The sequence below is a fragment of the Rhamphochromis sp. 'chilingali' genome (assembly GCF_963969265.1).
Source record: "Rhamphochromis sp. 'chilingali' genome assembly, chromosome: 6".
NCBI lineage: Eukaryota > Metazoa > Chordata > Actinopteri > Cichliformes > Cichlidae > Rhamphochromis > Rhamphochromis sp. 'chilingali'.
In genome coordinates, this window is record NC_137933.1 from 38463209 (window position 1) to 38490950 (window position 27742).

Below are 27742 nucleotides of genomic sequence, written 5' to 3' on the forward strand. Positions count from 1 at the left end.
ACCGATTCAATATTGATTTTAGTGACCTCTGATTGGCGTAACCGGGTGTCATTACTGCCGACGTGAATTATGATTTTACTGAATTTACGTTTACCCTTAGCCAGCAGTTTTAAATTTCCTTCAATGTCGCCTGCTCTAGCCCCTGGAAGACAATTGACTATGGTTGCCGGTGTCTCTAGCTTCACATGTCTGAGAACAGAATCGCCAATTACCAGAGTTTGACCCCCGGCGGGTGTGGGGAAAAACGGTTAGACACATGAACGGGTTGGTGGTGTACCTGGGGCTTCTGTTTAGGACTATGCTTCCTCCTCACCATGACCCAGCCGCCCTCTTTCCCCAGCTGCTTGGGATCTGCCGGGGAACAGCTAGCGGGGCCTACGCTATCTTCGGCTGCACCAGCTCCAGGGGCCTGGCTAGCTACGGGTGAATGAAGGGTGCGAAGCCGAGTCTCCAATTCAGTAATCCTGGCCTCCAGCGCTGCAAATATGCTACATTTGTTACAGATATCATTACTGCTAAAGGAGGCCGAGGAGTAACTAAACATCTGACACAATGAGCAAGAAAGAAAAACAACTAAGTGAAATTACTTAAGAACAGTCATTGGTTACAGTAGTTTTGCGTAAACAGATGGGATGATCCATGATTTGGGCAAATTATGGCAACAGTGCTAGATCCCTTATTACTCTTCTGACCCACAGTTGCTTGCAAATGTGAAGTTCATATTAACTCAGGTTTTTTTTTCTAGGCAGTTGCGGTATGGGTGCAGGCTCCGGGTGGAGCCAGGAGTTAATATAAAGCACCTTGAGGCGCTAGTCTTGATCATTTATACAATTATACTTTAAAAAACAATGACATAACGGTCACACAGAAACAAAAGTCAATTGCTTGCAACTAAATAACTATTATGAGATGATGTTTTGAAGAAAAAGGAAGTGATCAAATGGTACTGCTTTCCATATACGCAACAGATAAGAAGAAGTTAAGCCATAATTGTCAGGAACTGTTGAGAATTATAGGTTATCAAGGAAGTGAAACCTGAACTTGCATCTTATTATTTTTCTAAAAATGGCAACCAGAGTGTGCAGCAGTAGGTCAGAGGGTTCTCGAAACGTCTACCGCTCCACCATCGAGAGCGTTCTGACTTACTACTGCACACTCTGTTTCAACTACTGCACCGCGGAGGACAAGAGGAAAAAACACGTGGGTGGGCAATTGGCACCATACTAACTCCCCTCAGAGACATTTATACTGGCAGACTTCAGCAGAAAGCCAGCATCATCATCAAAGACCCCTCGCACCCTGGACATTTGCAAAATAAAATTCAATATTTAGTATTTACTGTTATTTATGCTTAGCTAGATTATTGCAATGGTGTTGTGTTTATTATGTTGCTCTCTTTTTTGCTTGTTTTCTCTTTTTATTCTTCTCTCAACAGGTGATCCAGGTGATTTTTTTTAAGTGCCATTTCTCACTGTCCCTCTTCCCCTCTGTTTTTCTTTCCCTCCCTCCCTCCCTCCCTCCCTTTCTTTCTTTCTTTCTTTCTTTCTTTCTTTCTTTCTTTCTTTCTTTCTTTCTTTCTTTCTTTCTTTCTTTCTTTCTTTCTCCCAGTCATGTCTGTAACAACTGAAAATAAAACCAAGGTCAATCAAATGGACCAATATGGCAAGACTGCGATGATCCACTAGGTAAAGTAAATCCGTTGGGCATCTTTCTTGGCCTTCCGACAGTAATTCTGATGGCTAAAGAACCAAACGGGACAGGCAAAAAAGAAGAGAGAATTAAATCGTCTTATAGGCAACACGGTCCATTGAGGGAAAGTCAGTGGAGTCCGTTCAGTCTTGTAAATATTGCGGAAGAATTCATGATTCAAATCTGAACTTTAAAAACTAGCATCTGTCATATTTAAGGAAACTTTCGTTTCTACACTGATAAAAATATGAGTATTCTATTTTATTATGCTTTTATTGAATGTGTTTTGTCCTTTCCCCTGGTATCAGAGCTCGGATACTGACAGTAGTGGCCAGAAGTTTACATACGCTCATCACTGGCATGAATGTCAGTGGTAAATTTGGTCTTTTAATTATTTATTTGAATTGTTTTTTAAGTTATTCTTTAAGTTAAATTATTCAGATGTGTCACCACTTTCTCGAGGTCTGAGAATACCTAATCTGTCACCCTCATATGAGAGGAAATTGGTTTGGATGATTACACCAGGAATCCTCACACAATAACATGCATGCAGAGTGACATGTCAAAGATCATATTCAAGAGACAACCAGCACATGTAAGATTTCATTTATAATACATGATGTGAATCATATTATGCCATTTCTAAAAGATTTGATGAAAGCCCACAATGTAAATAGCTGACCTGACTGGCTACCTCCCTGGAATTTTTAAGGCAGAGGTAACAATGTTTAAAACAATAACAATAATAATATTTATATTTATAACAAGGTGCAATAATAATTAATGTGCAATAATAACAGTGTGCAATACAAATACACTTATTCTTCTTTTTTATACTAAGTTAATATACTGTGTTGTGTTGTTTGTTGCGTTGTGATGTGTCATATCGTGTCGTGTTGTGTTATATGTAGTGCCGACGTAGGACAGTTTTCCAATTTCATTGTACTACTGTACTATGTATGACTGTGCAATGACAATAAAAAGTTATCTTATCTTATCTTATCAGTGTAGAAAAACATCTTAGAAGATGTGGACAGGGTTCTGCGTAAGAGAGACTCAGCAGGCTTCCTAGCAAACTGTTTCCTCTATTTCCATCTATAACCTGAAACGTGTTTCTTGGTATATCCTGTGCTAAGCTTAAACAACATCACACACTGTTTGATCCAAACAGCATGTACTACATAGTGATGTTGCACTACTCCTGACAGTTTCAGGAGCTAGGGGTGGGTGATAAACACCTTTATCAGCAGGAGACAGAAGTGCATCATTGGCCATCCAGGTAAAAAGCAGATCATGGAGTCATGCATGAAATGCATGAGCAATTCATAAGAGTTCAGTATGGGGGCCCCACAGGGAACGGTTCTGGCACCGTTCCTCTTTACCATCTACACTGCAGACTTCTTCTACAACTCCACCCAGTGCTTCCTGCAGAAGTTCTCTGATGACTCTGCAATAGTTGGCCTGATCACTGATGGGGACGGCAGGGAGTACAGACGACTGACCCAAGGCTTTGTGGACTGGTGCCTGCAGAACTACCTCCAGATCAAGACCAGTAAAACCAAGGAGCTGGTGGTAGACTTCTTCAGGCACAAACGTCCTCCACTGCAACCACTGAACATCCAAGGTATTGATATTGAGACTGTGGACAGCTAGAGGTACCTTGGTGTTCATCTGAACAATAAACTGGACTGGACTCATAATTCAGACGCCCTATGCAGGAAAGGGCAGAGCAGGTTGTACCTGCTGCGGAGGCTCAGGTCTTTTGGAGTGAAGGGCCGACTCCTGAAGACCTTCTATGACTCTGTGGTGGCCTCAGCCATCTTTTACAGTGTGGTCTGCTGGGGGGCAGCATCTCTGCTGGGGACTGGAAGAGACTGAACAGGCTGATCAGAAGGGCCAGCTCTGTTCTAGGATGCCCTCTGGACGCAGTGGAGGTGGTGAGTGACAGGAGAATGGTGGCTAAGCTGTCATCCCTGTTGGACAACATCTCCCACCCCATGCAGGAGACTCTGAGAGCACTGAGCAGCTCCTTCAGTGGCAGCTGTGGCACCCACAATGTGGGATGGAGAGATTTTGCAGGTCTTTCCTCCCTATTGCTGTCAGACTCCACAACAAAGACTTCAACCGATCAAACACACACATCCACACATGTGCAATAGCAATAACACTAAGTACAATACTCTTTTCTGGCATCGTTGTATTATACTCAATTGTATATAGCATTTGTATTCTATTTTATTCAATTGTATATAGTATTTTATTTTATTATATTCTATTGTGTACAGTTGCGCACAGTATCTATTGATATCTTATTCCAGTGTTTTTCTTTTTTCTAATTTTCCATGTAACTTTCCACTCTCCACTGCTGTAACAAAACAAATTTCCCACACGTGGGACTAATAAAGGTTATCTTATCTTATCTTATCTTCATGCATAAAAAAAGAAGAAGAGTGTCTCCTGTGGGTATTGCTGCCACCTTGTGGCACCTGCCACCTGGTTAGACTTCTTATGTCAGGTCATGATGATGGAGTTGAATATTAACAGTATCAGTATCTGGGAAGAATTGGGGAGATTAAATACAATGTATTTTAAAATACTCTTAATGTATATAGATCATTTAGAGATTACTCTAGTTGTTTTTCCTTTTTACCTGAAAGCTGCTATAAATAATAACTTAATTATAAGTAGGTACAGCACTAGGAACGATTTATCAGAAAGACCTCAAAGGGTGATGCAATGTAAACTCAAAGAGCCACTCATTACAACCAGGTTATACAGAAGAGCATCTCTAAGTGCACAATACATCAAAAAAAGCAAACAAAGCTTCAAATGACGCGTCAACTATTAAATCAGTCGTCGATTTTGATAGTCGACTAATCGTGGCAGCCCTATTGGTTATACTGAACTACATATCAATAGAAGCGCAACACCTAATATAGGTCATGGATAATGCATTAGTCTTTTCAGTTTCTGCTGTTGAAACTAGTAGTCATCATTTTCTGAGAGGAAGAGTCTCTGATTGATGAGTTATTTTCAGGTTGAGATTTTGACCAGGCCATCGCCACAGACCACAGGAAAATAAATAGACCTGTGAAGAGAGAGACATAGTTTGTCAGTTCTTCTATTAAATGATCAAAGTCCAATTAATCCTTGACATGATGATCACATACTAACCTTGAAGGGAGTTCAATACGGTGAATACGTAGATCCCAGCGAGTGAAACGTATGTAGTGCTGGCTAACCCCCAAGGTAACCCAAGCACACAGCTGAGGCCCAGCACTGTGACACAGTCCTTCCATAACCTCTTCTTTCTCTCTTTGTTTATCTTCTTCCAGTCACTGCTGCTTCCAAAGCTTCTATCACCCCTTCTTAGCTCCAACATCTTAAACACCACCAGCCCCAGCATGCAGGCATTGAACACAACCACCAAGAAAGGAAAGGCCACGGTAGTGATGTAGCTGACTACGAGGAGCTTTTGTTCAGACTCGTTGCTCATCCAGCACCTGCTCATTAATAAAGAAATTAAAAAAACAGCATGAATTTGCTAAGAAATAAAATCTCCTGGCTCACTCTAATATAAAATGATACCAAAGATAGGTTCTTACATGTGTTGTGTTAAATTGCTGTTGCTGTATTTCAGAGTGTATTTGCCATAAACACGTGAAATCCCACAAACAGCTGCAACCAGTGTAGGAAAACCTGAAAACATGGAAGACAGAATTAATGTCAGCTGAGTGTTCTTTAGGACAGCGTGAGGCATTATTGTCACTGTTCCTCTGCTTTAAGGTCCCTTTTCACATTTACCCCCCCCCCCCCCCCCCCCAAAGAATGCAAATTTCAGTTCGCATCACCTCAGTAAGACCATGTGAAAATTAAAACAGATCATCCAAGGTGAACTTAAACATCTTTGTTGCCCTTTTGTTAAGACATAGAAAAACGCACCAGACAAACATACTGCAAAAGGAAATGGTCGCCTTAAATGCATATATTGTATAAACTCAAAATGCGCATTTCACTTAAGAATTAAGATGTGAAAATGTGATCAGATCAACTTGTTAGATATTCATTTCCTATTGAAAAAAACAAACAAAACAGAAATAAATAAGTCTTCTTATCAGATATTGATGCTTCTTTCCTGTATGACACAAAAAATAGGAGACAGATGTTTGTTTGTTTTTTAAGTTAATTCCTAATAAAACTAACTGTAAGATGTTTAACTACATTGCTGTTTGCATTATTGCTGAAGTCCTAAATGATCACCTTTAAAGTGTTTGTGCTAATAACATCATGTACAGTCAGACAGGCATGGAGAACAGCACTGACTGCAAGAGGCTTTGAATAGATCACATAGTTCAATTCAATATATAAGACTTTAAGAACGCACAAGCATCTACTTAAAATTTTTTATTTAATCTATCATCTATGATATTATCACGTACAATTCTAATGCATTGTGGCGAGCTCAGACAAGGAGGAGACAGAGGGATCGTTTGGTCTTGCTTCCCACAGAGTTAGCCAGGGAGCACAGCCGTTTATTAGCATTCAACAGGAAACACAACGCTGCTAACTCAACTGCTCGGCGTAGCTCTAGCATAACAACAACCACAAGAAAAAGGCGCTCTCTCCACCCAGAAACACACAGTCGCAGAGAGAGAGAGCATCACCTGTAACCATGGCAACATAACGCTGCCGCCTGGAACAACAAAACATAGCTGTCAAACCCCAAACAGCCCTGACCCGCTACAGTATTTTGTTCATCTCCCTTAAATAAACAGGCAGCCTTAAAGTATGAAATATTCATTTATAAAAACACATATAAATGTATCTACTGTCTCAGTGGCTGAGACAGTAGATACAGGCCTTATTGTGGCCTCATTGTGAGCTTGAAGACATTTATAATGTTTAAGTAGTTTAATGTGTAGGTGCTGACGATAATCACATTGTGAATGAAAGCCGGGGAACTTTGGTAGCAAGTGGCTATTCTTTGTGACCGAATGGATCGGTCCCTCATATTATCATTATTTCACCCAAAGGCACTAAGTTAATACTTAGTGCCTGCAGAAATACATAGAAATATAAACAGTACTTGGTGACAACTTTGCTTTTAGCCTTTAACCCTCTGGGGTCCAGGGTATAATTGGCCATTTTTGACTACTTTTTATTTGGCGTCTATATTTCACCTTTAAAAACTGTTTATCTTGCCCATCTGTTATGTTCTCATTTTGACATACTGTATAAGCACAACTGATCTAAATTCAGACTTGAAATGCAAATAGAAATTGTACATTTAAAAAAAATATGCACAAGTTTTGCAAACAACAAAGTTATATGGTACTATTTACACCCAAAAATGCAACCAAGGCTAAGACGTTTTTATATAACCATTTAAAACTACTTACAGAACAGTAAGGTGTTCTGCACCAAATAGGAAGGCACACAAATTCTTTATGCAACTCCAAAATATAATTTGTATCCACTAAGACAGAGGAGAACAGCACAGGGATAAACCTGCAGGTCTGACAGCAGGTGTGTCACTCCTGTTTTCCACCTGGAGACAGCGTTTACACTGCGATCTGCCTTTTGTGGCTTTTTTGCAGCAACTGTGACATTCTCTAGTAGAAGTGACTCACAAAACAAAACAACGACTACACTACACACTAACTACACAAGATAACACACTAACGTGAGACTCCAAACATGGTAAACGTCACAAATCTATCACGTATCTATCAAAACTCACTTTCTCTTTCTTTCGCTCACTTGCTCTCTCTCGCTGGTGTCACTCCTAAAACTTCCCCCTCTTCCTAAACAACCAAATGCCACATTTTTTGATTGGTCGAAATGGTACATTTTTCCACCAATAGGGAAGGAGTATTTTTTCTTTTCCTTTTTTTTCACTCCCAGGCTGAGAGTGATTGCTAGTGCTGTTTGTTCCCCCTGCAAACACCACTGTTTTATTAAGAAAAAAACATTGCGTGTATTTTTTATCATACCTCTGGTTTTACATGGCCGATCAACACAATTTAAAAACTGGTGTATAGTTTGAAGTCCGCACTTTCGACCCAAATTGAAATTTTGTTTTTACATTTTGCGACTCATTTTATTTCTCTATCTGATAAGAAAACTATTCAATCAGAATGTTATTTGTGGTGATGACATACAGTTACACTTTCAAGCACTTTTAAGCACCACATCTGAAATTCAAGCACTTTTCAAACCTTGAAAAGACAATATTAAAATTCTATCATTTTCAAGGATTTCAAGCACCTGTACGAACCCTGTCCTTAAAATTTTGTGCCCCATGCTGACTGCACAGGTGATCTTACCAACAGCTGTTGATTCTAAACAACAGAATAAATTAGAATGACTAAAGCTGAACAATATACAATCGTCCATATCAGATCGTCTGTTTCACAGTATTATTATCTGAACTTAAAACACATCTCTCTTAGACAGGCTTTTCAGTTAAGGCCTAATTTATAACAGTGTCATTTAATTACTTTTAAAATACATACAAGACATTTCATGATTCGTGATTTTTTTAAGTAGTTTTGTACCTATTTGCCCTAGTGTTTGGTCAGTGTCTGTTGTGCTTAAATACAGTAGGTTATGCAAATAAGGCGAATTTACTTGACATCACAATACATCAGAATAAAGGGTTTAAGCCTTTATTGTGATGTAACACTTCAACACAATCCACTTTCATTTAAAGATTTGTGACAGTGTATTGCAGAGCAGCGTCCCACCTAAACGACACTCACCCCATCCAATCAGGCTGAGTTTGAGCAGGTACCTCCTCACATAGATGTTGAAGACCCGGATGAGCAGAAGGTAGAGGTGGAACCCCTCCAGAGCACTCCAGGTCAGGGTGGCCAGCAGGGACCAGTGTAAAACCAGACCCAGTACCAGGCAAGATGAGCCGTCCTCTTTTTCCTTCAGTAGTTGGGCCAGGAGGCTGGACAGCAGGAAGGTGAGATGGAGGCAGAACATCGCCACTGTTAGCTGCATGTGCAGACTTATGGATTTCTCAGGATGCCGCCGACTAAAACAGAAACAGAATTATTCTCTTGTTGCCAACTGTGGAGATAGTGGATATTATCTTGCCTTTTTAGATGTGAGATGATGGTAATAACTCCACACTAATGCAGCAGATAAAACAATATGTAAGAAAGGCCATGAGGCTGTAGCCTCACTTCTCTAATGGTCTCTTAATAACTAGATGTAGCCACAAAGTTCACTTAATACCACACTTTGAGTAGCAGTCGCCTCATTTGCATCATATAATGTTAGAAATGTAACAGAATATGGGTTGAACTGAAATGGGAAAATCAACAAATTCATTAAACAAACAAATTACAAAGACACAACATTTGTACACAACATTTCTTTAATTAATTACTTTACAAATTTCATTCACAATCACATGTTTTTTTTCTACCATTAATATTATTGAGTTTGTTTTCTTAATGTTCAGGGGTTTTTTTTTATGGCATTTCCAGGCCCTCGTAGCAGTGTTTCTTTGAGGCTACTTGACAGAAGATGTCTCTGGGGAAGTGACTACATTTTGTTTATACCAGTATCAACATGTTGAAAAAAAATAGTTCCCAAAATGTAAGCAGCAACTGAGCTTTTGTGACGCAATCTCTGCAACCTCACACTGTCACTGTCACGGACCCAGCTCTGGAGGACTCGGGGTCCGTGAGCAGTTTTGACTGTTGATGTTATTGTTGTTATTATTATTATTTTGGTGATGTGTGTGTTTTTCTGCACTGTGCTGTGTTAGTCTGTGTCCCACTCATATGTATAGGCAGGGTATGGGTGTGTATGTCTGCGGGTGTGGCTGGAGGATGGAGCTCAGCCACCTGCAGGCCTGAGGGGTGTGGCCCTGCGGAAGGACTGGCCACACCTGAAGTTCATGCCACACCTGTTGGTGATCAGGGCTCGTCGGGGGAGCTACTTAGGAGAGAGTTGGAGCTCCCACCGGCGCGGGATCATTGAGTTATCGTACCAAGTCAGTGTGTGTTAGCTTAGGTCTGTGCTGTGCGTATATGCCCGCCGAGGGTTAGTGTTGACGGCTGCGTCTCTGGTTTCCCTACAGGAGGAGGAGTGGTCCGGAGAGGCAGCACGCACGGGGGTGCGAAAACACAACAGCGGGGAGCACGAGCACAGATATCGGAGGGAAGCACGCACACGGGGTTCGAGGGAGCAACGGGGAGTTATTGTATTTACAGCCTTTTCACTGTAAATAAAGAGCACTGTTTGCATCGCAGAGTCTGCGTTTTGGGTCCTCCTTTCCCCACATCCCCACGGTCTGCCAGCCAGACCGTGACACACACGCTCATCATTCTTTGCAGAGACAACTGTTAAAGGAAGAGGGATGTTTCTTTATACAGGGAACCCTGACAAAAGTTAGCAAATACATCTGTAGCAAAAGTTCGACCCTTTAGTTCATAAACAGCACAGTAGGAACTCACAGTATTTGTGTCCTCAGAGGTTTTTGCCACAAACCAGACTCAGATATACTCTGTCAGAGTATTACAGGCTATTAGTAAGTTCTTTGGTGATGCAGAGTGTTAGATTTGTATTGTTGATTGTCATTTATGCTTAGAAATATTTACTTATATATGCTTAGAGTTTTGTAATTAGTTGTAGATTGGTAGAGGTTTTGATCCTTGATAGTCTGCAAACTTTGTGTGTATTAGACAGCACTTTGGGAGCATGAGAGGTCATACCGTGTCTTATTATTTTATGGTAGGATTAACGTAGTTGCGTCTGTTCTAGTCTAAGTGCTCTTTGTTTAGATGAACTGCAGGACTTCCTCACCGTGTTATCTAGGATGAACCATCTAGGGTGAGGGGGAGGCTACCCTCTTCCTGACCAAGGATGTTTGACCCTTTGATCAGCAGTCCACACACACACACACACACACACACACACACACACACACACACACAGGCAAGGTACTCTTTGTGTATGTAGACGTCATATGTTAATGAACTTATGCATATTCATGTAACCTCAATAAAAGGACAGTGATACGGGAGAACGGACGAGACCAACTGGAGTCAAGCGGTTGTCCGGTTCTCTCCCGTGCACGAGTAACATGAAGAACTTTGCCTATTTGTGTCTTGCTTAGCAGTGTAATTATATTGTCTTAACGTTCCAGCGAATAGGTTCAAGCTACAAACCTAACATTAATTGGTCCTTCGATGCCGGCTCCCTGGGATCGCATTCACCGAGGGGGGGGAGGCACGCTGAAAGACTGACGTCAGCCAGGAAGTTCCTGTGGATTCGCTGTCTGTCTTTCTCCTCGATGAATGGCGATCGGCGGGATTCAGGCTGATATTACACGCTAAGCAACGCCAAGTAAGTTTAAAGAGGCCGACTCTATAACCGTGTCGTTGTGCAGTCTCCGCCATTTTGTGAGGCGTTGAGAAGTTCGCTGCTTTGTGGAGCGATAACTGGGTTAGTGTCCCGAAAAAGAAGTTTTGGTTAAATCGCCCAAGGGTCCCAAGCGTCCGGTGAGTGTCCGGTTTTGAAATCGCCCTGGGTGTGTGTCCCGAGCGTCCCTTCATTGGGTTTTGTCGCGCGAGTGGGTGAGCGTCCCACAACTGGGTCAGGGTCCCGAGCGGTCCGGTGTGAGTCCGGAGTAGGCCTATTTTGTGTTGTTGTCATTGTTGTCGTCGTCGTCGTTTTTGTTGTTGTTGTTGTGTGAGTGTGTGCGGAGCAGAACACGTGGTCTGTAACACCGACTGTTGTTGTTATCATGGGTTTCTAAGCAACCAAGAGTGAGTTAGAGGGAGAAAGACGTTTGTGCTGGACTTTGCTCCTGGCAGCACAAAGTATTTATGTATAAAAGAGAGAGAGAGCGAAGGCTCCACAGCTGCGTGGGTGCACGCGAATGCGGTCGCGCGGGTTTCACGCGGACCTGAGCCGTGCGGTTAATCGCAGGCTTATAAATGGAAGAGATTCAAATGTTAGAAGTTTTCAGAAAACACACCAGCCTTGAAGAGTGTGTGGAAAAGGCCAGCCCACATCAGCAGCTGTGCTCTGGTGGGTGGCTTTCCCCCCACCCCTTCCTGACACAAAATGTTAACAGCCTGTGTGCCAAACCATTGAGGTGGATAGTTGTTAAAAGTAACCTACATTAAACTTGTGGTTGCTTAAATTCAGTACAATGACATGTGAGGTGAAGTGATATAGGTAAATATTTAAACTAATGAAGTGCATAGAGGCACTTGACCTGTGTGGAAGACTTTCGTCTTATTATGAGCCATTGTTGAGATATAGAGCACATCTGTGAAAACAACTAATATGCTCAACCCTGTATGAAACATCTAAAAATACATGATGGAGAAGCTGTGTTGAATATGAAAGTGTAAGACTTTGCCACTGTGGGCAGAGCATGCAACTACTGTGTGATGTCGCGTTGCAGTTTTGTTTTTGTTTTTTGAGCTGATGAGCAAGCTACACATTATCAGATCAAGAGCTGTCTGAGAACTACTCAAAGAGAGGGAAACAGAGAGTGTGCAGCGTTTCCATGAGCAGTTTTTCTGCACCTTGACTCGTGTGTGTGTGTAGCATCAGCATCATGTTTTTGTTTATTTGTGTTGTTGGATTAAAAATAATTAAATAAACTGGTGATCATGCTTATGGATCACCATGGCACATATCTCCAGCCATATGGTTTATTTATGCAGATGAAAAAGTGAGTGTGAATGTGTCTGACATCACAGTGTTTTTGTGCACTGTGCAAAAGTGATTGCCTCTGATTGTGAGTGAGAGCGGTGATTTTGCAGACCACCAGCTATTGTGAAGAAAAAAAAAAAAGAGTGAAAAAGAGACAAATTACTACATTGTAGACGAAGAGAAATAATCATAGGAAAAAGGTTTTGTGTTGATCAGCCGAAAAACAACTACAATGTCATTTTCTGCTTTTAAGAAAGGATTGTTCACACAAACACAGACAGAGAGAGAGAGAGAGAGATGTGTGTTGATTAAGCAGTGATGATAATAATGAAATGTCTTAGTTTGTCACTTTCAGGTGAAAAGCAGACCTGAATCAATTTTCCACATGCAGCGGTCGGAAGAAAGTTATAGTTTAACATCATTGGAAACATGCAGGCCAAGTTTCTGGCTGACTTATTTACAGTGCCATGTGTTTCTCAACCTCACAAGCGAGCTCACTCCTCCCTGAAGATAAGGAATGCAGCTCCAAAGCAATAACATGATAAAGAGACAGCAGCAAGTCCTGAGCACAAAAAGTCCCAGCAAAGCAGCAGCAATGTGGATAAACAGCAGCAGAAGAAGAAAGCAAACCCATCTTCCTGTCTGATTGGATGAATTCCACGGAGGGGCGAGCAAGATGGCGGTGGCAGCATGTTGAAATGCTCAAAAAGGACTGAGTGACTCGGGCAAGCCACATGCAGCTAGCATGCTGGCTAGCGACATGAAAGAAATGGACCCTTCATGATGCGTTCAACGTGCCAGCGCTGTGGTGGGAAAGGCTCCATCATAAACACGCCCTGCGCCCTGCGCCGAGGTTCAGGCCAAGAAGAAGAAGATGATGACTTCCAAGCCCAAGAAGGTCGGCCTCAGCGTGGGCGAGCTGATTGTGAAAGCCGTGGCCGCTTCCAAGGAGCGCAACGGCCTGTCTGTGGCCGCTCTCAAGAAGGCTCTGGCTGCCGGAGGCTACGATGTGGACAAGAACAAGGCCCGTGTCAAGACCGCCATCAAGAGCCTGGTGGCGAAGGGCACTCTGGTGCAGACCAAGGGCACCAGGACCTCCGGATCCTTCAAGATGAACAAGGCTACTGAGAGCAAAGCCAAGAAGCCCGCCGCGGCCAAAGCCAAGAAACCGGCAGCAGCTGCTAAGAAGTCGCCCAAGAAGGCAGCAGCAGCACTTCAGCTACTAGACAGGACAAAGCTGAAGGAGAACTGCCGGGACTGTTGAAGTGGGAGAGGACAAAAGAGTGAGAGGACAACAGAGTGAGAAGACTAGGTGAGAACACATAGGAATTATTTAATGTGGGAAATCAAAATTTGGGTTAGCAAACCTGGGGAAAAGAAAACTGACTGCTTAAGTTGGAAAATTGAGACGGAGTCTGAAACATTGCGAAAATAGAAACATATACAGAATCACACACACACAAGCAGAACATGCATTAACCCTACTAACAATTCCAAACACAAAATGACTCATGAAGACTCATAGCACATTAGTTAAGAAATGATTAAATAATAGCAGAGAAGTGTGTAGGAAAGGCAGCTTTAAGAACATGCTCTGCTGGAGATGCAGCTCCACAGACATGCATTAGACCTGCCTAATAACACAAACCCATGCAATGAAAATTAGCTTGTTATCTTTCATCAGTGTTAAAATAGTGTCAATTTAGCAGACACTTGTTATTAAATACTGAATTTATCCAATGCAAAAAATTGACTCTCCAGGTTGCAGGACAACAGTTTAACTTTTGTGGGAAAAAAGATCCTGGTTTGACCAACCAGTGATCAGACAATAAATTTAGTTGTTAAAATGGTAAATTGGGAGAAGCTTCCTGCTTGATTGAGGCAGCACATGTAATTTACTGTATGAGGGAAATTGTCTTTTGTGATACTATTTTGAACATGCTTTTCTGTCGTCCTGTCAACTTAGTGGGTTAATAGCTGATATGCAAATTAGTTGATTGGTTTTAGATTAATGAAAGGTGACTGAATTCTAGTACGAGTGAATGAGATGTGTTGGAGTTGTTGTGTGTTGAGTGGAGACTCTAAAACACTGAGTTTCCTGTTTTGATGTGCGAGTGAATCCTGTATTTAGATACACAACTCTGAATACATCAGAACAAACGTCTTTTGTGAAGTGCATGACAGCATGTCACATGTTTTATGATGAAGGGAAAAAGGAAAAATTGAATAAAATAGATCTGTGGCCTAAACGAGTGAAGAGCACAGACCGGGTGATTAAACTCATAGCTAATATGACATTAGGGTTATGTTGTGTGTTGTGCAGTTGATGGTTGGTTTGGAGTGAATCTAGCTGATGATTCTTCTCCTGTTGTGAAGATGATGAGGAGTTTGTGTCATGACTTAACAAGGCCTTTTTATTTTGATACTTTCACAGTGCACTGAGAGTTTGGTTTGATAATCTCTGTTATTTTTTTATTTTTCATTTTTGAACAAGCACTGATTTTTGCTTGTGAATTTCTTTTCTTTGAGCAGATCTGCAAGTCGGGAATTGAAAGCGTTACACGTCGTCAAGAAAATTGTTGCAAGTGAGTTTCTCCACATTTAAAATGGGTTCAGGAGAAAGCCACTTATTTGGGACAATTAGGAAATGAGAGTCCCCCCCAAAAAGGATTCAACGAGGAAATCCAGTCTAAATTATTTTTCTTTTTGAAATAACGTCGTTTTGCTGAGCGTGGAAACGAATGCGATGATAATTTCCACAATTAGCAAAAGAAGGAACCACTGAGTGAATGAGTAAGAATTTTAAAATAACTGACTGACTGAACATGATTGTGTGAAGTTAACCCCCACCTGACAAAGGTGCAGATGAACCCATGTGTTTCCTTTTACAGGAGCAGAAAGATGACAGCAACACTCGAGGTTGCATGATGATTTAACCTTTTAAATGCCATTTTCTGTGTCTGTGCATTTATCAGGTGTGTTATTCATAGGCTTGAGTTGCTCACAGAGATAACTGTGACAAAGTATGCATACGCCTGCGCAAGCGCTAATATTTGCATTTTCTTTTCTTACAGCATGCCAGTTCTTCATGTGAATTGATGATGCGATTTATGCCAGGACAACTGGTTGATGTTTTTTCCTACTACAGGATTTCTGGGTTTATGTGTGAGGAAAACTGTGTTTACAGGTTATGAGTGGTGATGCTGTTGCGTTGTGTTGATGGGAAAATGTGAAGGTTACTTTGATAATGTGAATAACCTGTGTGAAATTTCCTGTGTTGAGAACTGGTGTTACTTCTTTCCACAGCTATAGATGGCTAACTTTATGGTCTTTTTATGGCACCTCTGGGACCTGTTGACCTGTGTCTGACCTCTGTCTGACTACAGTCAATGTGTATTGCTAATGTTAGTTTCTTTGAGAATGCTGTGGAAGATTCAGCTGGAACGGACAAGTGACATGAGTAAAACAAATAAGAGATACAGTGTTTCTGGGATAGTTTGATATGGGCTCATTAGCTGGCCACTTTTGAGCCCATAGTAGTATATAAGTGGAGTGACTTTGCTTAAGAGCAGTCACCGATTACATTAATGTTGCCTGAGTACATGGGATGATCCATGTCTGAGGCGACTTATGAAAATAATTGTAGTTTACTGATTTGAGAAAACCTGCACATGACACTTGTCTTGCTGATGTTGAATGCTTCTTGTCCTTATGATACAATTGTTTACAGGTATGGAGTTTGATTTTACTTCCAGATTTTGTTTTCCAGGCCATGATGGTGTGTATGCAGGCTCCTGGGAGAGCCGGGTGTTAAGCAAACTTAATATGCAAAGCACACTAACATTTTCATTGCAGGATTATAGGTCCAGGGTGGTGCTGCTCCAGGGGAGGAGATGCCCTGATGTTGCCTGGGATATGATCTAGCTAATCTTTTTCTTTAAGACTGGAATCCAGGTTTGGTGAGTTGACGCATGGGTGTGTCCATGCGTCAAGAGGAGGGGTCCAAGGATTAACATTAAACAATGTTTTTTATTATTGTTGCAGTGATTTGTGTGATTAGCCGTTTTATTTACAAATATTAAACCTATGCAAGTGGTGCACCCATGTTCAGATGAGGCTTTGATGGCCTATAAGTAAAGTTCACTGAACTAAAGAATGTGGTTTGATGATTGTTGACATACTCTCCAAATAGTTTGTCTTCCTAGCAAGGAAATACAGGTGCAGCAGTAATCTCCTGAGAAATCTTCAGAGGCCCAGTGAGAAGCGCATAGCTGACAGGACCAGGCAGTGGTTGAGGTCAAAGATCAAGCTGATTGGGGCCCATCATGAAATCAGACCTTGGAGCCACAGCAAGGACCATGAAACTGCCTGCAAAATAGAGGAGAGGATCGTCCACAAGATGGGAGAGAGGCTTCAGGAGGATCAGAGATCATCTTCAGCACAGCAGACATCACACAGAGAGCTGTGCTACTAAGCTTCCAGGAAATCAAGAGGAGACTTCCCACAGCAAGATTTTAAATACAATGAAAGATTCAATATTGACGCTGAGGAAGACGACTAAGGTGTACGACGTGCTCTGCCTTAAACCTTCAGCAGCGTTGGAACATAAACACTCAGGGGATGAGGAGCGTGCCAAGCTCCATCGACAGCGTAGAAGGAGTTCGAGGATGACATCATGATTCTGTGAAAAGCACAGGAACCAGAAGCTATGGTGGTGATAACAGCAGTTTCCTATGAACATCACCTAACGCTGTGCCACTGTACTGTGCATACGATGACACTCTGAAGGCTGCTGGGATCATAATAGCAGTAAGACAACCCTGCACCCTTTCCACAGAGGTGTTTTCTGCAGAGTATGGACAATGAAGGACAATGAAGGAGTCATAAATATCCCCCTCACAGGACGAAGGCCTGAAGTGAGGTAATGGGAGGCCATAAAACTAGAGTGCTGAGAGGTCTGCAGCTTTGGAAATAGCTGAGAACCATGTTGACAAACAACAAAACCAACTGGTATGTTTGAATGTCTATTCTACATACATTTGGACTCTGGTCCTATGGACAACGATGGAAACAACTGGAAGAGACATTCATGACGCCCTGCAGAACTCAAACCACTCTGCAGAGAGACATGTGATGTGCACACCTGGAGGAAGCATTACCAAGCTGAGATGTTTTTGAAAATGTTACTTTTTTATTTTCACTATTAAATTAACAATTTCTTTGTTTGCTCGTAAGATGCAGTTTGCCATGAGATGAGCTCAATGAATGGGATAACTGCTAATACATTTGTTGAACTGTGTACCTTTTCAGTAATTTAGGGTGATTTGACATATGCTGAGTATAAAAATGTTTGCATTGAAACTGTCAGACATGAGGTATTCATACCTGGGAACTTTTCAGGCATAAAGGTCAAAAAGGGGGGAAATGTTAGATTTGTATTGTTGATTGTCATTTATGCTTAGAAATATTTACTTATATATGCTTAGAGTTTTGTAATTAGTTGTAGATTGGTAGAGGTTTTGATCCTTGATAGTCTGCAAACTTTGTGTGTATTAGACAGCACTTTGGGAGCATGAGAGGTCATACCGTGTCTTATTATTTTATGGTAGGATTAACGTAGTTGCGTCTGTTCTAGTCTAAGTGCTCTTTGTTTAGATGAACTGCAGGACTTCCTCACCGTGTTATCTAGGATGAACCATCTAGGGTGAGGGGGAGGCTACCCTCTTCCTGACCAAGGATGTTTGACCCTTTGATCACCAGTCCCCACACACACACACACACACACACACACACACACACACACACACACACACACAGGCAAGGTACTCTTTGTGTATGTAGACGTCATATGTTAATGAACTTATGCATATTCATGTAACCTCAATAAAAGGACAGTGATACGGGAGAACGGACGAGACCAACTGGAGTCAAGCGGTTGTCCGGTTCTCTCCCGTGCACGAGTAACATGAAGAACTTTGCCTATTTGTGTCTTGCTTAGCAGTGTAATTATATTGTCTTAACGTTCCAGCGAATAGGTTCAAGCTACAAACCTAACACAGAGTATGAGTGCATTCTATTTTATTTTATGTAATTACATTGCTGTGGAGACACACATAGGAGAGTTAGTCTGAGTCAAGAGTTTCTTCTTTCCCTACAGAGCTCTACAGATACCAGCTGTTTATGTAAATGGAAGCGGTGTAATACTGCAAACATCAGGATATGTACTGCTGCAGTGGAACTGTGGATAAATTCACTCCATGTATTCTATTTGCCAAACAACAACAGTTGTTTTATACAGCAGTGTTTAATCATCCACAAGTCAACATGTCAGCTACTCCTCAGATAATCGCTGACCTAATGCACAAACTGGACTCTATTTGCTCCATTTGCTAAATTCCTCCTTGTGAGACTTTAATTGTTGCAATTTAAAGAAGACTCTGCAGTTAGCAGAAGGTACAGCTATGACTTCATTTCATCAGAGTACTCGGGAAGACCAAAGTGAGTCAAAAACAGCTCATGACTTTTTACAGAAAGTACTGTATCACATTGTGCAGAAACTACGGCCTCTCTACAGGACTTACTCAATTTAGCAGGATTGAGTAAATAATCTTGGTCTCACTTTTGACCTGTTGCCACCTGAGAAACAGCGTCAAAAGCAGTTTACTTCTCAGTGCCATAACAACATTGAACCTCAAGATATACTGCCCCCCTCGATTCCCCTAGTACCACCACCTTTTCCCACTCCTCTTCTTCCTGTAATAAGTTGTCTTCTGTATAATATCATAGCCAAAACTAATATTGTGAAAAAACGGGAAATACTTGCACCATCATGCTACTCCATTACATTTTATTAAATGTATGTATATTAACTGTATGGGTTCCCTTTGCTTGTCTTTGCCTGAAGGGCCACCATGCACCAGGTGTCATGCAAAGCTAGTTATCCCTGACAGAATTAGTTTCTCCCCCGTTGGGAGCGCAGGAGACACAAATGCTGTAGGAGATAACTACCTTGGCACAACAGGTGTCAAAGCACTGACACCATTTGTTCATTTTTTAAATACTGCCACTGGATTGTTCAATCAACTTTCTTAATGTGACCGGCTCCCCTCTACCTTCTCACGCACCTTGTGAAAAAGTTTATTGTGGAAGAAGTGGTGAAAAGGTGGAGCTGGAAAGCTGAGAGAAAACAATAAAAAAAAACTAAACTAAACATAAATGCAGCAAAATGTGTCAAAGTAACGGCATGTAAGCCGTCAGGGTTGCCTGACTGTGAACCAGCAACAAATAGTAACCAATCCTTACAGGTTGCTGGTGCTGCTGCTAACACCAGCTGTGGAGAAGTGAGGAAGCAATGGAGAAATGTGAAATGAAAAAATGTTTTTTTCATACTAGTGAATCTTTCTCAGAATCATTTTGTCATGTCACTAGAACAGGCTGAAACCATCTTGAAAATGGTGAATATTAGGACAGCTGCTGGCCCCCGATGCCATCTAGCTCAGTGAGGATTTTTCTACAATCGTACAGAGATGTGTAGAGGGTGGAAACATAACCAGCATACAGAACAAATGAAATGTAACTGATGTGAAGTCATTTAGAAAAAAAACATATTAATCACAATACTAAAAAAAGATGCAAGAAAACTAAATGAGTTAAGATCAGCTGTATTTACACATCTTGTGATAAAAAAAAAACTGATGAGGTTGTGTCCTCAACTGATGACAGATTAGAGCCACTGCTGTTTGCTTATAAAGTAAGCATTGATATAGATGATGATAAGCTCATTGTTCTAGATCATACAGCATATAAGCATCTTCTGCTTTTGATAAGGTGCAGCCCCATGTACTGATGGACTGACTGGCCTCTGAAATTATTTTACTTGATCAGATTTTAATGTTACATTTGAATTTTTTAACTGAGAAACTTGAATGGGATTTCTGTAAAATGTCCAACCCTCTCAAACCTATCAAACTCCAGCTCTCCTGAGGGCTGTGTTTTTTCTCCTCTGGTTTTTATCATGTACACAGACAGCTCCTAGACTTGAAGTTTCCTGATAACACTGCACTGCTGCCTCCTCTTCAGACCTCACAGTCAGGTCTGGCTGATGCTTTGCCTGCATTTGTTAAATGTTCGGAATGACGATTTCCTTAAACTTAACGTGACTAAGAGTGGGTCATTAATCACTGATTTAGGGGAAGACAGCTGGAAGCCAAAGGCTAGTATGAGCATCAGCCAGGTATAGAAGTCCAAATTGTGCATACTTTGCTTAAGAAGCAGTTGGAAACAACCTGGTACTTCCTTAATTTCTTCATCGTTTGAGATGCAAAATTCTTAAGAGTATCGGTTTGTTCTTATTTTTTCATCTCTTATTTTCATCTGCTCATGTTTGAGTGTGGGTGTTGTGGTCAGAGACCTTATCACTGAGCTGCTGTCACTAACGAACTCAATAGCTTTTATACAGTCTATTTTCTCCAGTTTCTCATTTGATCACAATTGGGAACTGAAAACTATAAAGTTTTAAATGTGAATAATATGATATCTACTCACTGTAGATAAATATAGATGAACAAACTGATCAGTGCGAAGGGGGCGGAGAATCCTGATCCAATGTAAGTGATGTAGTTTAGCTTGTCGGCATCAGCTTTTGTCACCGATATTCCTGGATTCTGCAACATAAAAAGATGAAGTTGTTGTTTTGAAATGTATTTTACATAAGAAATTTGTTTTAGTAGTAGACCAAGATTTGTTAATTTATCAATTGCTAAATTTCCATGTTAAGATGGCAAGACATTTTGGTGCAATACATGGTTGGGAATGTATCGGTTGGTTCACCCTTCATCACAACTATATGATGAGTTAATTATTTTTGTAAGTGATCCATGTGCTGCCAAAGCTTAAAATTAGAGTGACAGGTGTGCTGACCCATAGCCTTAAATTGTGACTTGATGCCATGGTGGCTCCCTCTATCTTTTATACAATCTATGTGTAACACACTAGTTTGCTCATAGAATAGAATAGCCCTTTATTGTTATTTTACATGCACAACAAAGTATGTGTACAGTGAACTTATAACTATAATTATAATTTAAATATCATAATTATCATCTTTGAGTGTATTGCTGACATTTCAGTTCTGGTCATTTGGTTGTGGAAAGACTGGAACTAAATATGTGGCTATTTATACAGTATAAATTTGAGACAGCCTCTCAATTCAAATTGTTTATCAACATGTTTATCTAATTAAATATTAATTAGATAAATATGGTGTTTGCCAAAGGCTTTTATCATATGTAGGAAGAGATTTTCAGCTCACCACAAGCACAGCAAAGAAGCTCAGATGGTTGCAGCTGCAAATAAATTCATGTGCCGTGTAATTTGTGTCACAGCCTTCATTGCTCCAGTAACCTATAAAGAAAACATTCGGAGTAACTAAGTCATTTTATTTAGAAACAAAAACACTGAAGGTTGACATCTCCAGTAGTACCTGTTCCATCCTTTGCTGATGTTTCCTTCCAAAATACACACGTTCCACTTTCAACCTGGAATCAAAATGAACGGTAAACAGGTTGTTACATTTTCTATTTAAGATGTTCGTCCAACACTTTTGTCTTTTTACCTCTTTGTTGTGTTTGAAGGTTAACGTGATGGGTTGTGAGAGATTCTCGACTGCACGGTTTCCTGCCCGCACACATACGGCTGAGTCCCTAAATACTTTGCCATTTCTGCGGTGAATTTGTGGTATCCTACTTCTTTGGGGAGGACTCAGCTGAAAGGACGGCACATAACAGTTATGTTAGTGGCGCCTCCACCAATGAGTGATTTTATTAAACAAAAGTCTAGCAGTGTTGCCGGGTCTCGACTAACTCAGGCCACTGTTAGAAGTGATTGTGAACTGGCACTCAGGCGGACCACCTTTTCACAGAATGCTCTGTCATATCAGGGAGTGAGCTTCTGGAATAGTCTTCCACTGTCAGTGAGGGAAAGTACAAGTCTACCCATCTTTAAGAGTCACTTAAAAGGGCGGCTGAGGGACACACAAACATGTAATCATGTTTAATAATCATGTTTTATATTGGACGGGGAAAAGAGTTAGTGTATTACAAAAAGGGAAACAACTGTTAGTGCAATGGGTGAACGCAATATCACGATGGTCAGGGCATGTACAATACTGGGGTTTGTGCAATATAATTGATGTGTTTCCGTTATTGTCATCTATACTGTCCTCTGTGTCCACTCTCCTTGTCATTGTTTGTTCTAGTATAATGTGATCACTGTTTTTGTCCTTGTCACATGACCTGTAAATAGTGTCTCTGTATGTTTTTACTAACTTGTGTTTAACACCAACCTGCCAGAGGGTCTGCAGATGGAAATTAGCCCAAGCCTATAATCTGGCATATTTACATTTGTTAAAATGTTCATTAATATGTATTGCCCCTCTTTCTAAAAAATAAATAAATAAATAAAATAAATAAAATGTTAGGGTGGGATTAATATGAAAAAATGTATCTCAAATCTCAAAAACTAATCTAGCCTTTAATCCTGGCAGAGGACTTGTAGTTAAATTTCAAGATATTTTTTTTTAAATGTTGGCTAGTTGTAGCTACAGTTTGTACAGCCACAAGCGCAGTTTTATGAACAAAGTATTTGCATTTTGAAGATTTCTTTTATATTTCTCGCACTTACATGTTTCAGACCATTAAACAAATTGTAATTGTCATGATCCTGGGTCCTTTTGACCCAGCATTTTGTGTTTTCTCTTCGATTTTGGTTCTGTTCTTCCTTTGTTTAGTGTTTACTCTGTTCTGCCCGTGTGTTCCTGTTTTATTGTGAAGGTCTGCGTCTTATGTGAGTGTTTTCAGTTTGCCTCCCTAGTCTCGTTATGTTAATCACTCCCAGCTGTGTTTCCCACCTGTGTGTAATCTCCCTGTGTTCTCTGAGTGTATTTAAGTTGCATTTTCTGTCTTAGTAATTGCTGGTTCGTCTGTGTTGTTTCCCCTTGGTCTCCCTGCGTCTTCCCATATGTATTTCTCCGGACCTCCCTGCATCCTTGTTCTGGTTTGTCTTATTAGTTTACCCAGTTTAGGTTTCCAGTTTCATGTTTTGTCGCCACCGCTGTTTGTACTTACCCACCCCTGTTAATAAACACTCACCTGCACCAGAGCTGCTGCCTTTTGGGTCCTTCCTACATTCCACACGGCTTGCCCCGGCAATCCGTGACAGTAATATTAGGTAAAGGTAGCCAAAGATTGTTGTTGTGAGTAGCCTTTTTATAGAACTGTAGTCAGAATGCATTACTTTTCTGAAATAAACATTTTAAAGTCTAATAAAGTTGTTTGTACATTGGTTGAGGAATTTGTCATATAAGACAAATATAAGACAAACATTTTAGACTAAATTAAAGCAAACATTTCTCATTGTGGCCCTCAGTGAAAACAACTCTTTATTAAAGGAGCAACTTTTAATCATTTTTCATGATAAGCAACAGCTGATTGTGAAGAGACTCTGCTCGTGGGAATATTTAAGTTTTTTTTCTGTTGCTTTTAGCGTTACCAACCTTAAAATAACTGCTGTTTATTACAGAGGCCACCACCAGGACATCCACCTCAGGCACATTTCCTATGCTTCTCTGGAGAGCTGATGATGGGATGTGAACTCTATGTTCAAATGTAGGACTCACATCAACCTAAAAAGCATACACGAAAACATAACTTTAAAAAATGTGTTGGTTGTCAGTAATTAGAGTTCATTAATACAAGAATACAGAAATTCAGATCTAATGTAACTTTTTCACTTCTAAAAAGCACTTCAGCTCCAAATGACCTCACCTCTTGAAGCGAGTCTACTTTGAGTTGTTTGATGCCTGTCAAGGAGCGGCCTGTTTTGCAGGTCATAATTCGATCCTCGTAACAACTACCAACAGATATTTAACATAGTTCAGATATATAACCATGCAAACAGGGATATAACTGAGGATAAAAAAGACAAACTAATGCAAAGAGATGAGAAGTAAGATCAATTATTTCATAGTGGACCTTTCTCTGCTATTTGATTACTTCATTTGTTCATGGATATACATTTAAAGGAGAAAAAATGAAACTGCAAGAATTTGAGATGAACAGAAATAGATTCTGTTGTATTTGGTTTAAGCATCCTTCAGTGCTTTTCAATTTGCACAAAATAATGCTGAGCTGTGAAACTCTGACAATAATTAAATAATAATGTCCATATTATCACAGTATCACATTCTACAGCTTTGTCAATTCCAAGCAGCTAACAAAATCCAAAAAGAAAAATAAGAAAGAAATATAAAAAGTACAGTAAATCATCCAAATAATGTTTCTAGATGAATCAAGTATGTAACAAGTTTAAATACACGCCAACATACACAATACACTTAAACAATAATACAAAATTATGGTTATTCCAAAGTGTTACACTGTGTTCTTGTTTGAAACAGCAGTATTTGTTACAATGAGTATATGTTAGAGGCTGTATACTAATACTCTAATGATTCTTATTTGATGATGAAGCCATGTAAAACCACTGAAAAGCAGCCACTGTTGAAAACAATTAACAAGTACTGACAGCATTTATTCATTCATGTAGGACAATTTATTTTCAAAAACAGGAATGCGACATGTACAGTAGAAGCTGCATTACCCTATCCATGATGGGTCACTGTCTCGGCATTCTTTAAGAACATTTTCACAGAAGTCTGTCAAAGTAAAACACACAGAAAAGGAAAGACCAAAATTAGCATAATGAATACATTTAAACAAGACTGGAAGCTGATAAAACGTCTAAGTGGCATCTAACTCCAGAGACACATGAGAGACAAGATGTTATTTTACAAGTATTTGATCAGCACTTGATAAAATTGCAGGTAGTTTTGTGAAACTGGTTGACTTAGAGTCTTTAATAGCTATTGGTAACAAAGAAGCTGGGTAATTTTACTTTTTCAAGGATTCATGACTTTGAGATTCACTTCACAAGTATACTCCTTTCAACATAAGAGTGATAACATGGTAGGTTTACTCACCAATAGCTCGGGACATAGAAAAACAGAGGGCTGTTGTGATAAAAAGTATAATCCACATTGCGTCTCACTCATCAACAGATATAGATTTGCTGTAAGAGGTCCAGAGGGTATTTTTCCTTTCTGGTTGTGTTTGCTGAATGAAATCAAATGGGAGTTTCATATCTACATATATCACATGCTTTAACAGATCTGTGGTTCACAGCTCAGAAAAGGAAATGACTCACATCAGGCAATTTCTTTCAGTGCTATCACAATAATCAAGTACTTTTAAGTACTAAAGAAGTGCTGATACTTACAGCTTGCTGAGGAAGTAAAACAGGAACTTGCGCCACACCAGTTCTACAGGTTGCAGCACACAGTAAAATAAGATGCAAATCTTTGAAAATAAAGTCTTTGGAGGTAACTGGACTGCTGTATTTTTCTATTCTTCCTGACCTGTTTCTCTTTACATAGTCTATTTCATTTCTAATCAGAATAGCTCATGTATTATTCCAAAAATTCCGTTAGTAGTGGTTTGCTTTAAACTTACCTTAGATCTAATGAGGTTTGGTGTGATGGACTTGTGGTATTACAGGTTTATCATTTTAAGTAGTGGCAAGGAAAGTTTTCTGTTCTTCCTCTGCTAGTGGGTAACCAGATCGACAAGAAGATGTGTCAGACACCTTCATAAAGACATGCACAAATTATTCAAAATTATATATCAGGTCTAAGAACTTCAACAGATGTCATGAAAAGTGTAGCACTCCACCCGTTATACTGAGTCTAAACCCTCTTACATCAGTTTAGACCCACTATTTTGGGTGTTGGATTAGTTATTGCATCAGATTCCACAATGGTTTTGGTATGGACAGGAATCAAGGAAACTAACCATAAACCCCTTGCCTGCAGGTTACACTTAAACACTAATGAAAGAATTGATCCCAGACAACTTAAGCACAAGAACAGAACATTTACTGTACTTTGGTGCAGCATAAAAATGTACAAAAACACACATTTTTTATAAATTCAAATGATATCACAGTTACTTTAGAAAATGAAATATCCATCCATCCATCCATCCATTCGCTTCCGCTTATCCTTTTCAGGGTCGCAGGGGCGCTGGAGCCTATCCCAGCTGTCATAGGGCGAGAGGCGGGGTACACCCTGGACAGGTCGCCAGTCTGTCGCAGGGCCAACACACAGGGACAGACATTCATTCGCACATTCACACCTATAGTGACAATTTGGATTATCCAATTAACCTATCCCCACAAGAAAATGAAATAGATATTTTAAATTAAATAATACCATATGAAATATTATTAAGCAACACAGAAGCAGGTTATCACATCTTGGTGGTGTTGTGCCAAAATGTGATTGCCTGTCAAAAACTGATTTTCGGTATTTACCAAGAAGCGATGGCCCGTAGTTACACTGCTACCCCCCCCCCCAAAACAAAAAAAACAAAAAAGCAAACCACACTTGTTGGCCTATGCTATGTGAAATGTGTCAAGTATATCCCTCATGAATGATATCAAGTCATCTTGAGCCACAAACAACATTCCTATCACAAGGTAGAAGCCACAATCAGTTTTTGGCAAAGTGCCTTTTAGTTTACTGTCCAGTTAAAAAGTCTCGTTGACATTAAAAAAAATGGCTTTTTAAGAGTAATCTGGCGAAGAGGACAACAGAAATTGCAACAAATATAGCAAGAGTTCTATAAAGATATTTTAAGTGGCCAAAAAGTACTGGACTGGTTATGTATGTACAGTAACATACATGCAGTCATAAAGATATAAAGTCATAACTGTTATTTTATTTTTATTTTTATGCATAACCCCTTTGTAAATCCTGTTCACTAAAGTCCCTTGACCAATATAAGTAAAGACACTGCACATAAAAATGGAAACACAGTGGCTCTGTCGGTGGCTGCTCACCAGTCCACTGAATCCAGTTCTCGGCTCCTCCTGAGGACACCGCGCTGTCTGTGCTACAGCGCGCCAGCAAGTCACTTTACAGCTCTCCGACGGTCCATATCAGGGTCCGCTGATCAGACGAGTTGTCGCGACCAACCTTTAACCTTAGCAGTTGCAGTTGAAAACACCTTTCTACACTGTGGTGCGACTCTCGGAAATGTCACCTCACACTGTTAACGTCTGGTCACACACAAACAAAGCCAAGTATGTCGCACGTGTTGAACTGACACCCGTGTGTTTCTCCGCTATACGTTCTCTCCTTCTCAGTCTCCGCTCAAAACTAATATGCTACCTTCACAGATCTCTAGAACATTCGAAGTTGCATACGAGGGAATTATATTTTGTGATTCATATGATAGTTTTGTTGCTCTAA

The 27742-nt window shown here is 40.4% G+C and overlaps 2 protein-coding genes across 3 annotated transcripts; one reads left to right on the top strand and one right to left on the bottom strand.

Moving 5' to 3' along the window:
• Positions 1-2330: 2330 nt before the first annotated feature.
• On the bottom strand, positions 2331-27623 carry LOC308398072 (adhesion G-protein coupled receptor G1-like). 2 transcript variants are annotated; one of them, XM_080884465.1, is made up of 15 exons: positions 27331-27623; positions 25944-26076; positions 25711-25753; positions 25415-25503; positions 25036-25090; positions 24201-24285; positions 23930-24058; positions 21992-22141; positions 21860-21914; positions 21689-21780; positions 20923-21041; positions 8451-8731; positions 5295-5388; positions 4864-5192; positions 2331-4777 (listed from the first exon to the last, which is right to left on the bottom strand). In XM_080884465.1, the coding sequence occupies exons 4-15, from the start codon at positions 25470-25472 to the stop codon at positions 4653-4655; spliced, it is 1572 nt and encodes a 523-aa protein (XP_080740591.1). In that variant the 5' UTR covers positions 25473-25503; positions 25711-25753; positions 25944-26076; positions 27331-27623; the 3' UTR covers positions 2331-4652. The 2 variants fall into 2 exon arrangements, with proteins under 2 accessions (XP_080740591.1, XP_080740592.1); XM_080884466.1 differs by lacking the exon at positions 25415-25503.
• Positions 10365-18351, top strand: LOC308398077 (histone H1-like). The gene has a single exon (XM_080884476.1). The coding sequence runs from the start codon at positions 13253-13255 to the stop codon at positions 13640-13642; it is 390 nt and encodes a 129-aa protein (XP_080740602.1). The 5' UTR covers positions 10365-13252; the 3' UTR covers positions 13643-18351.
• Positions 27624-27742: the final 119 nt, after the last annotated feature.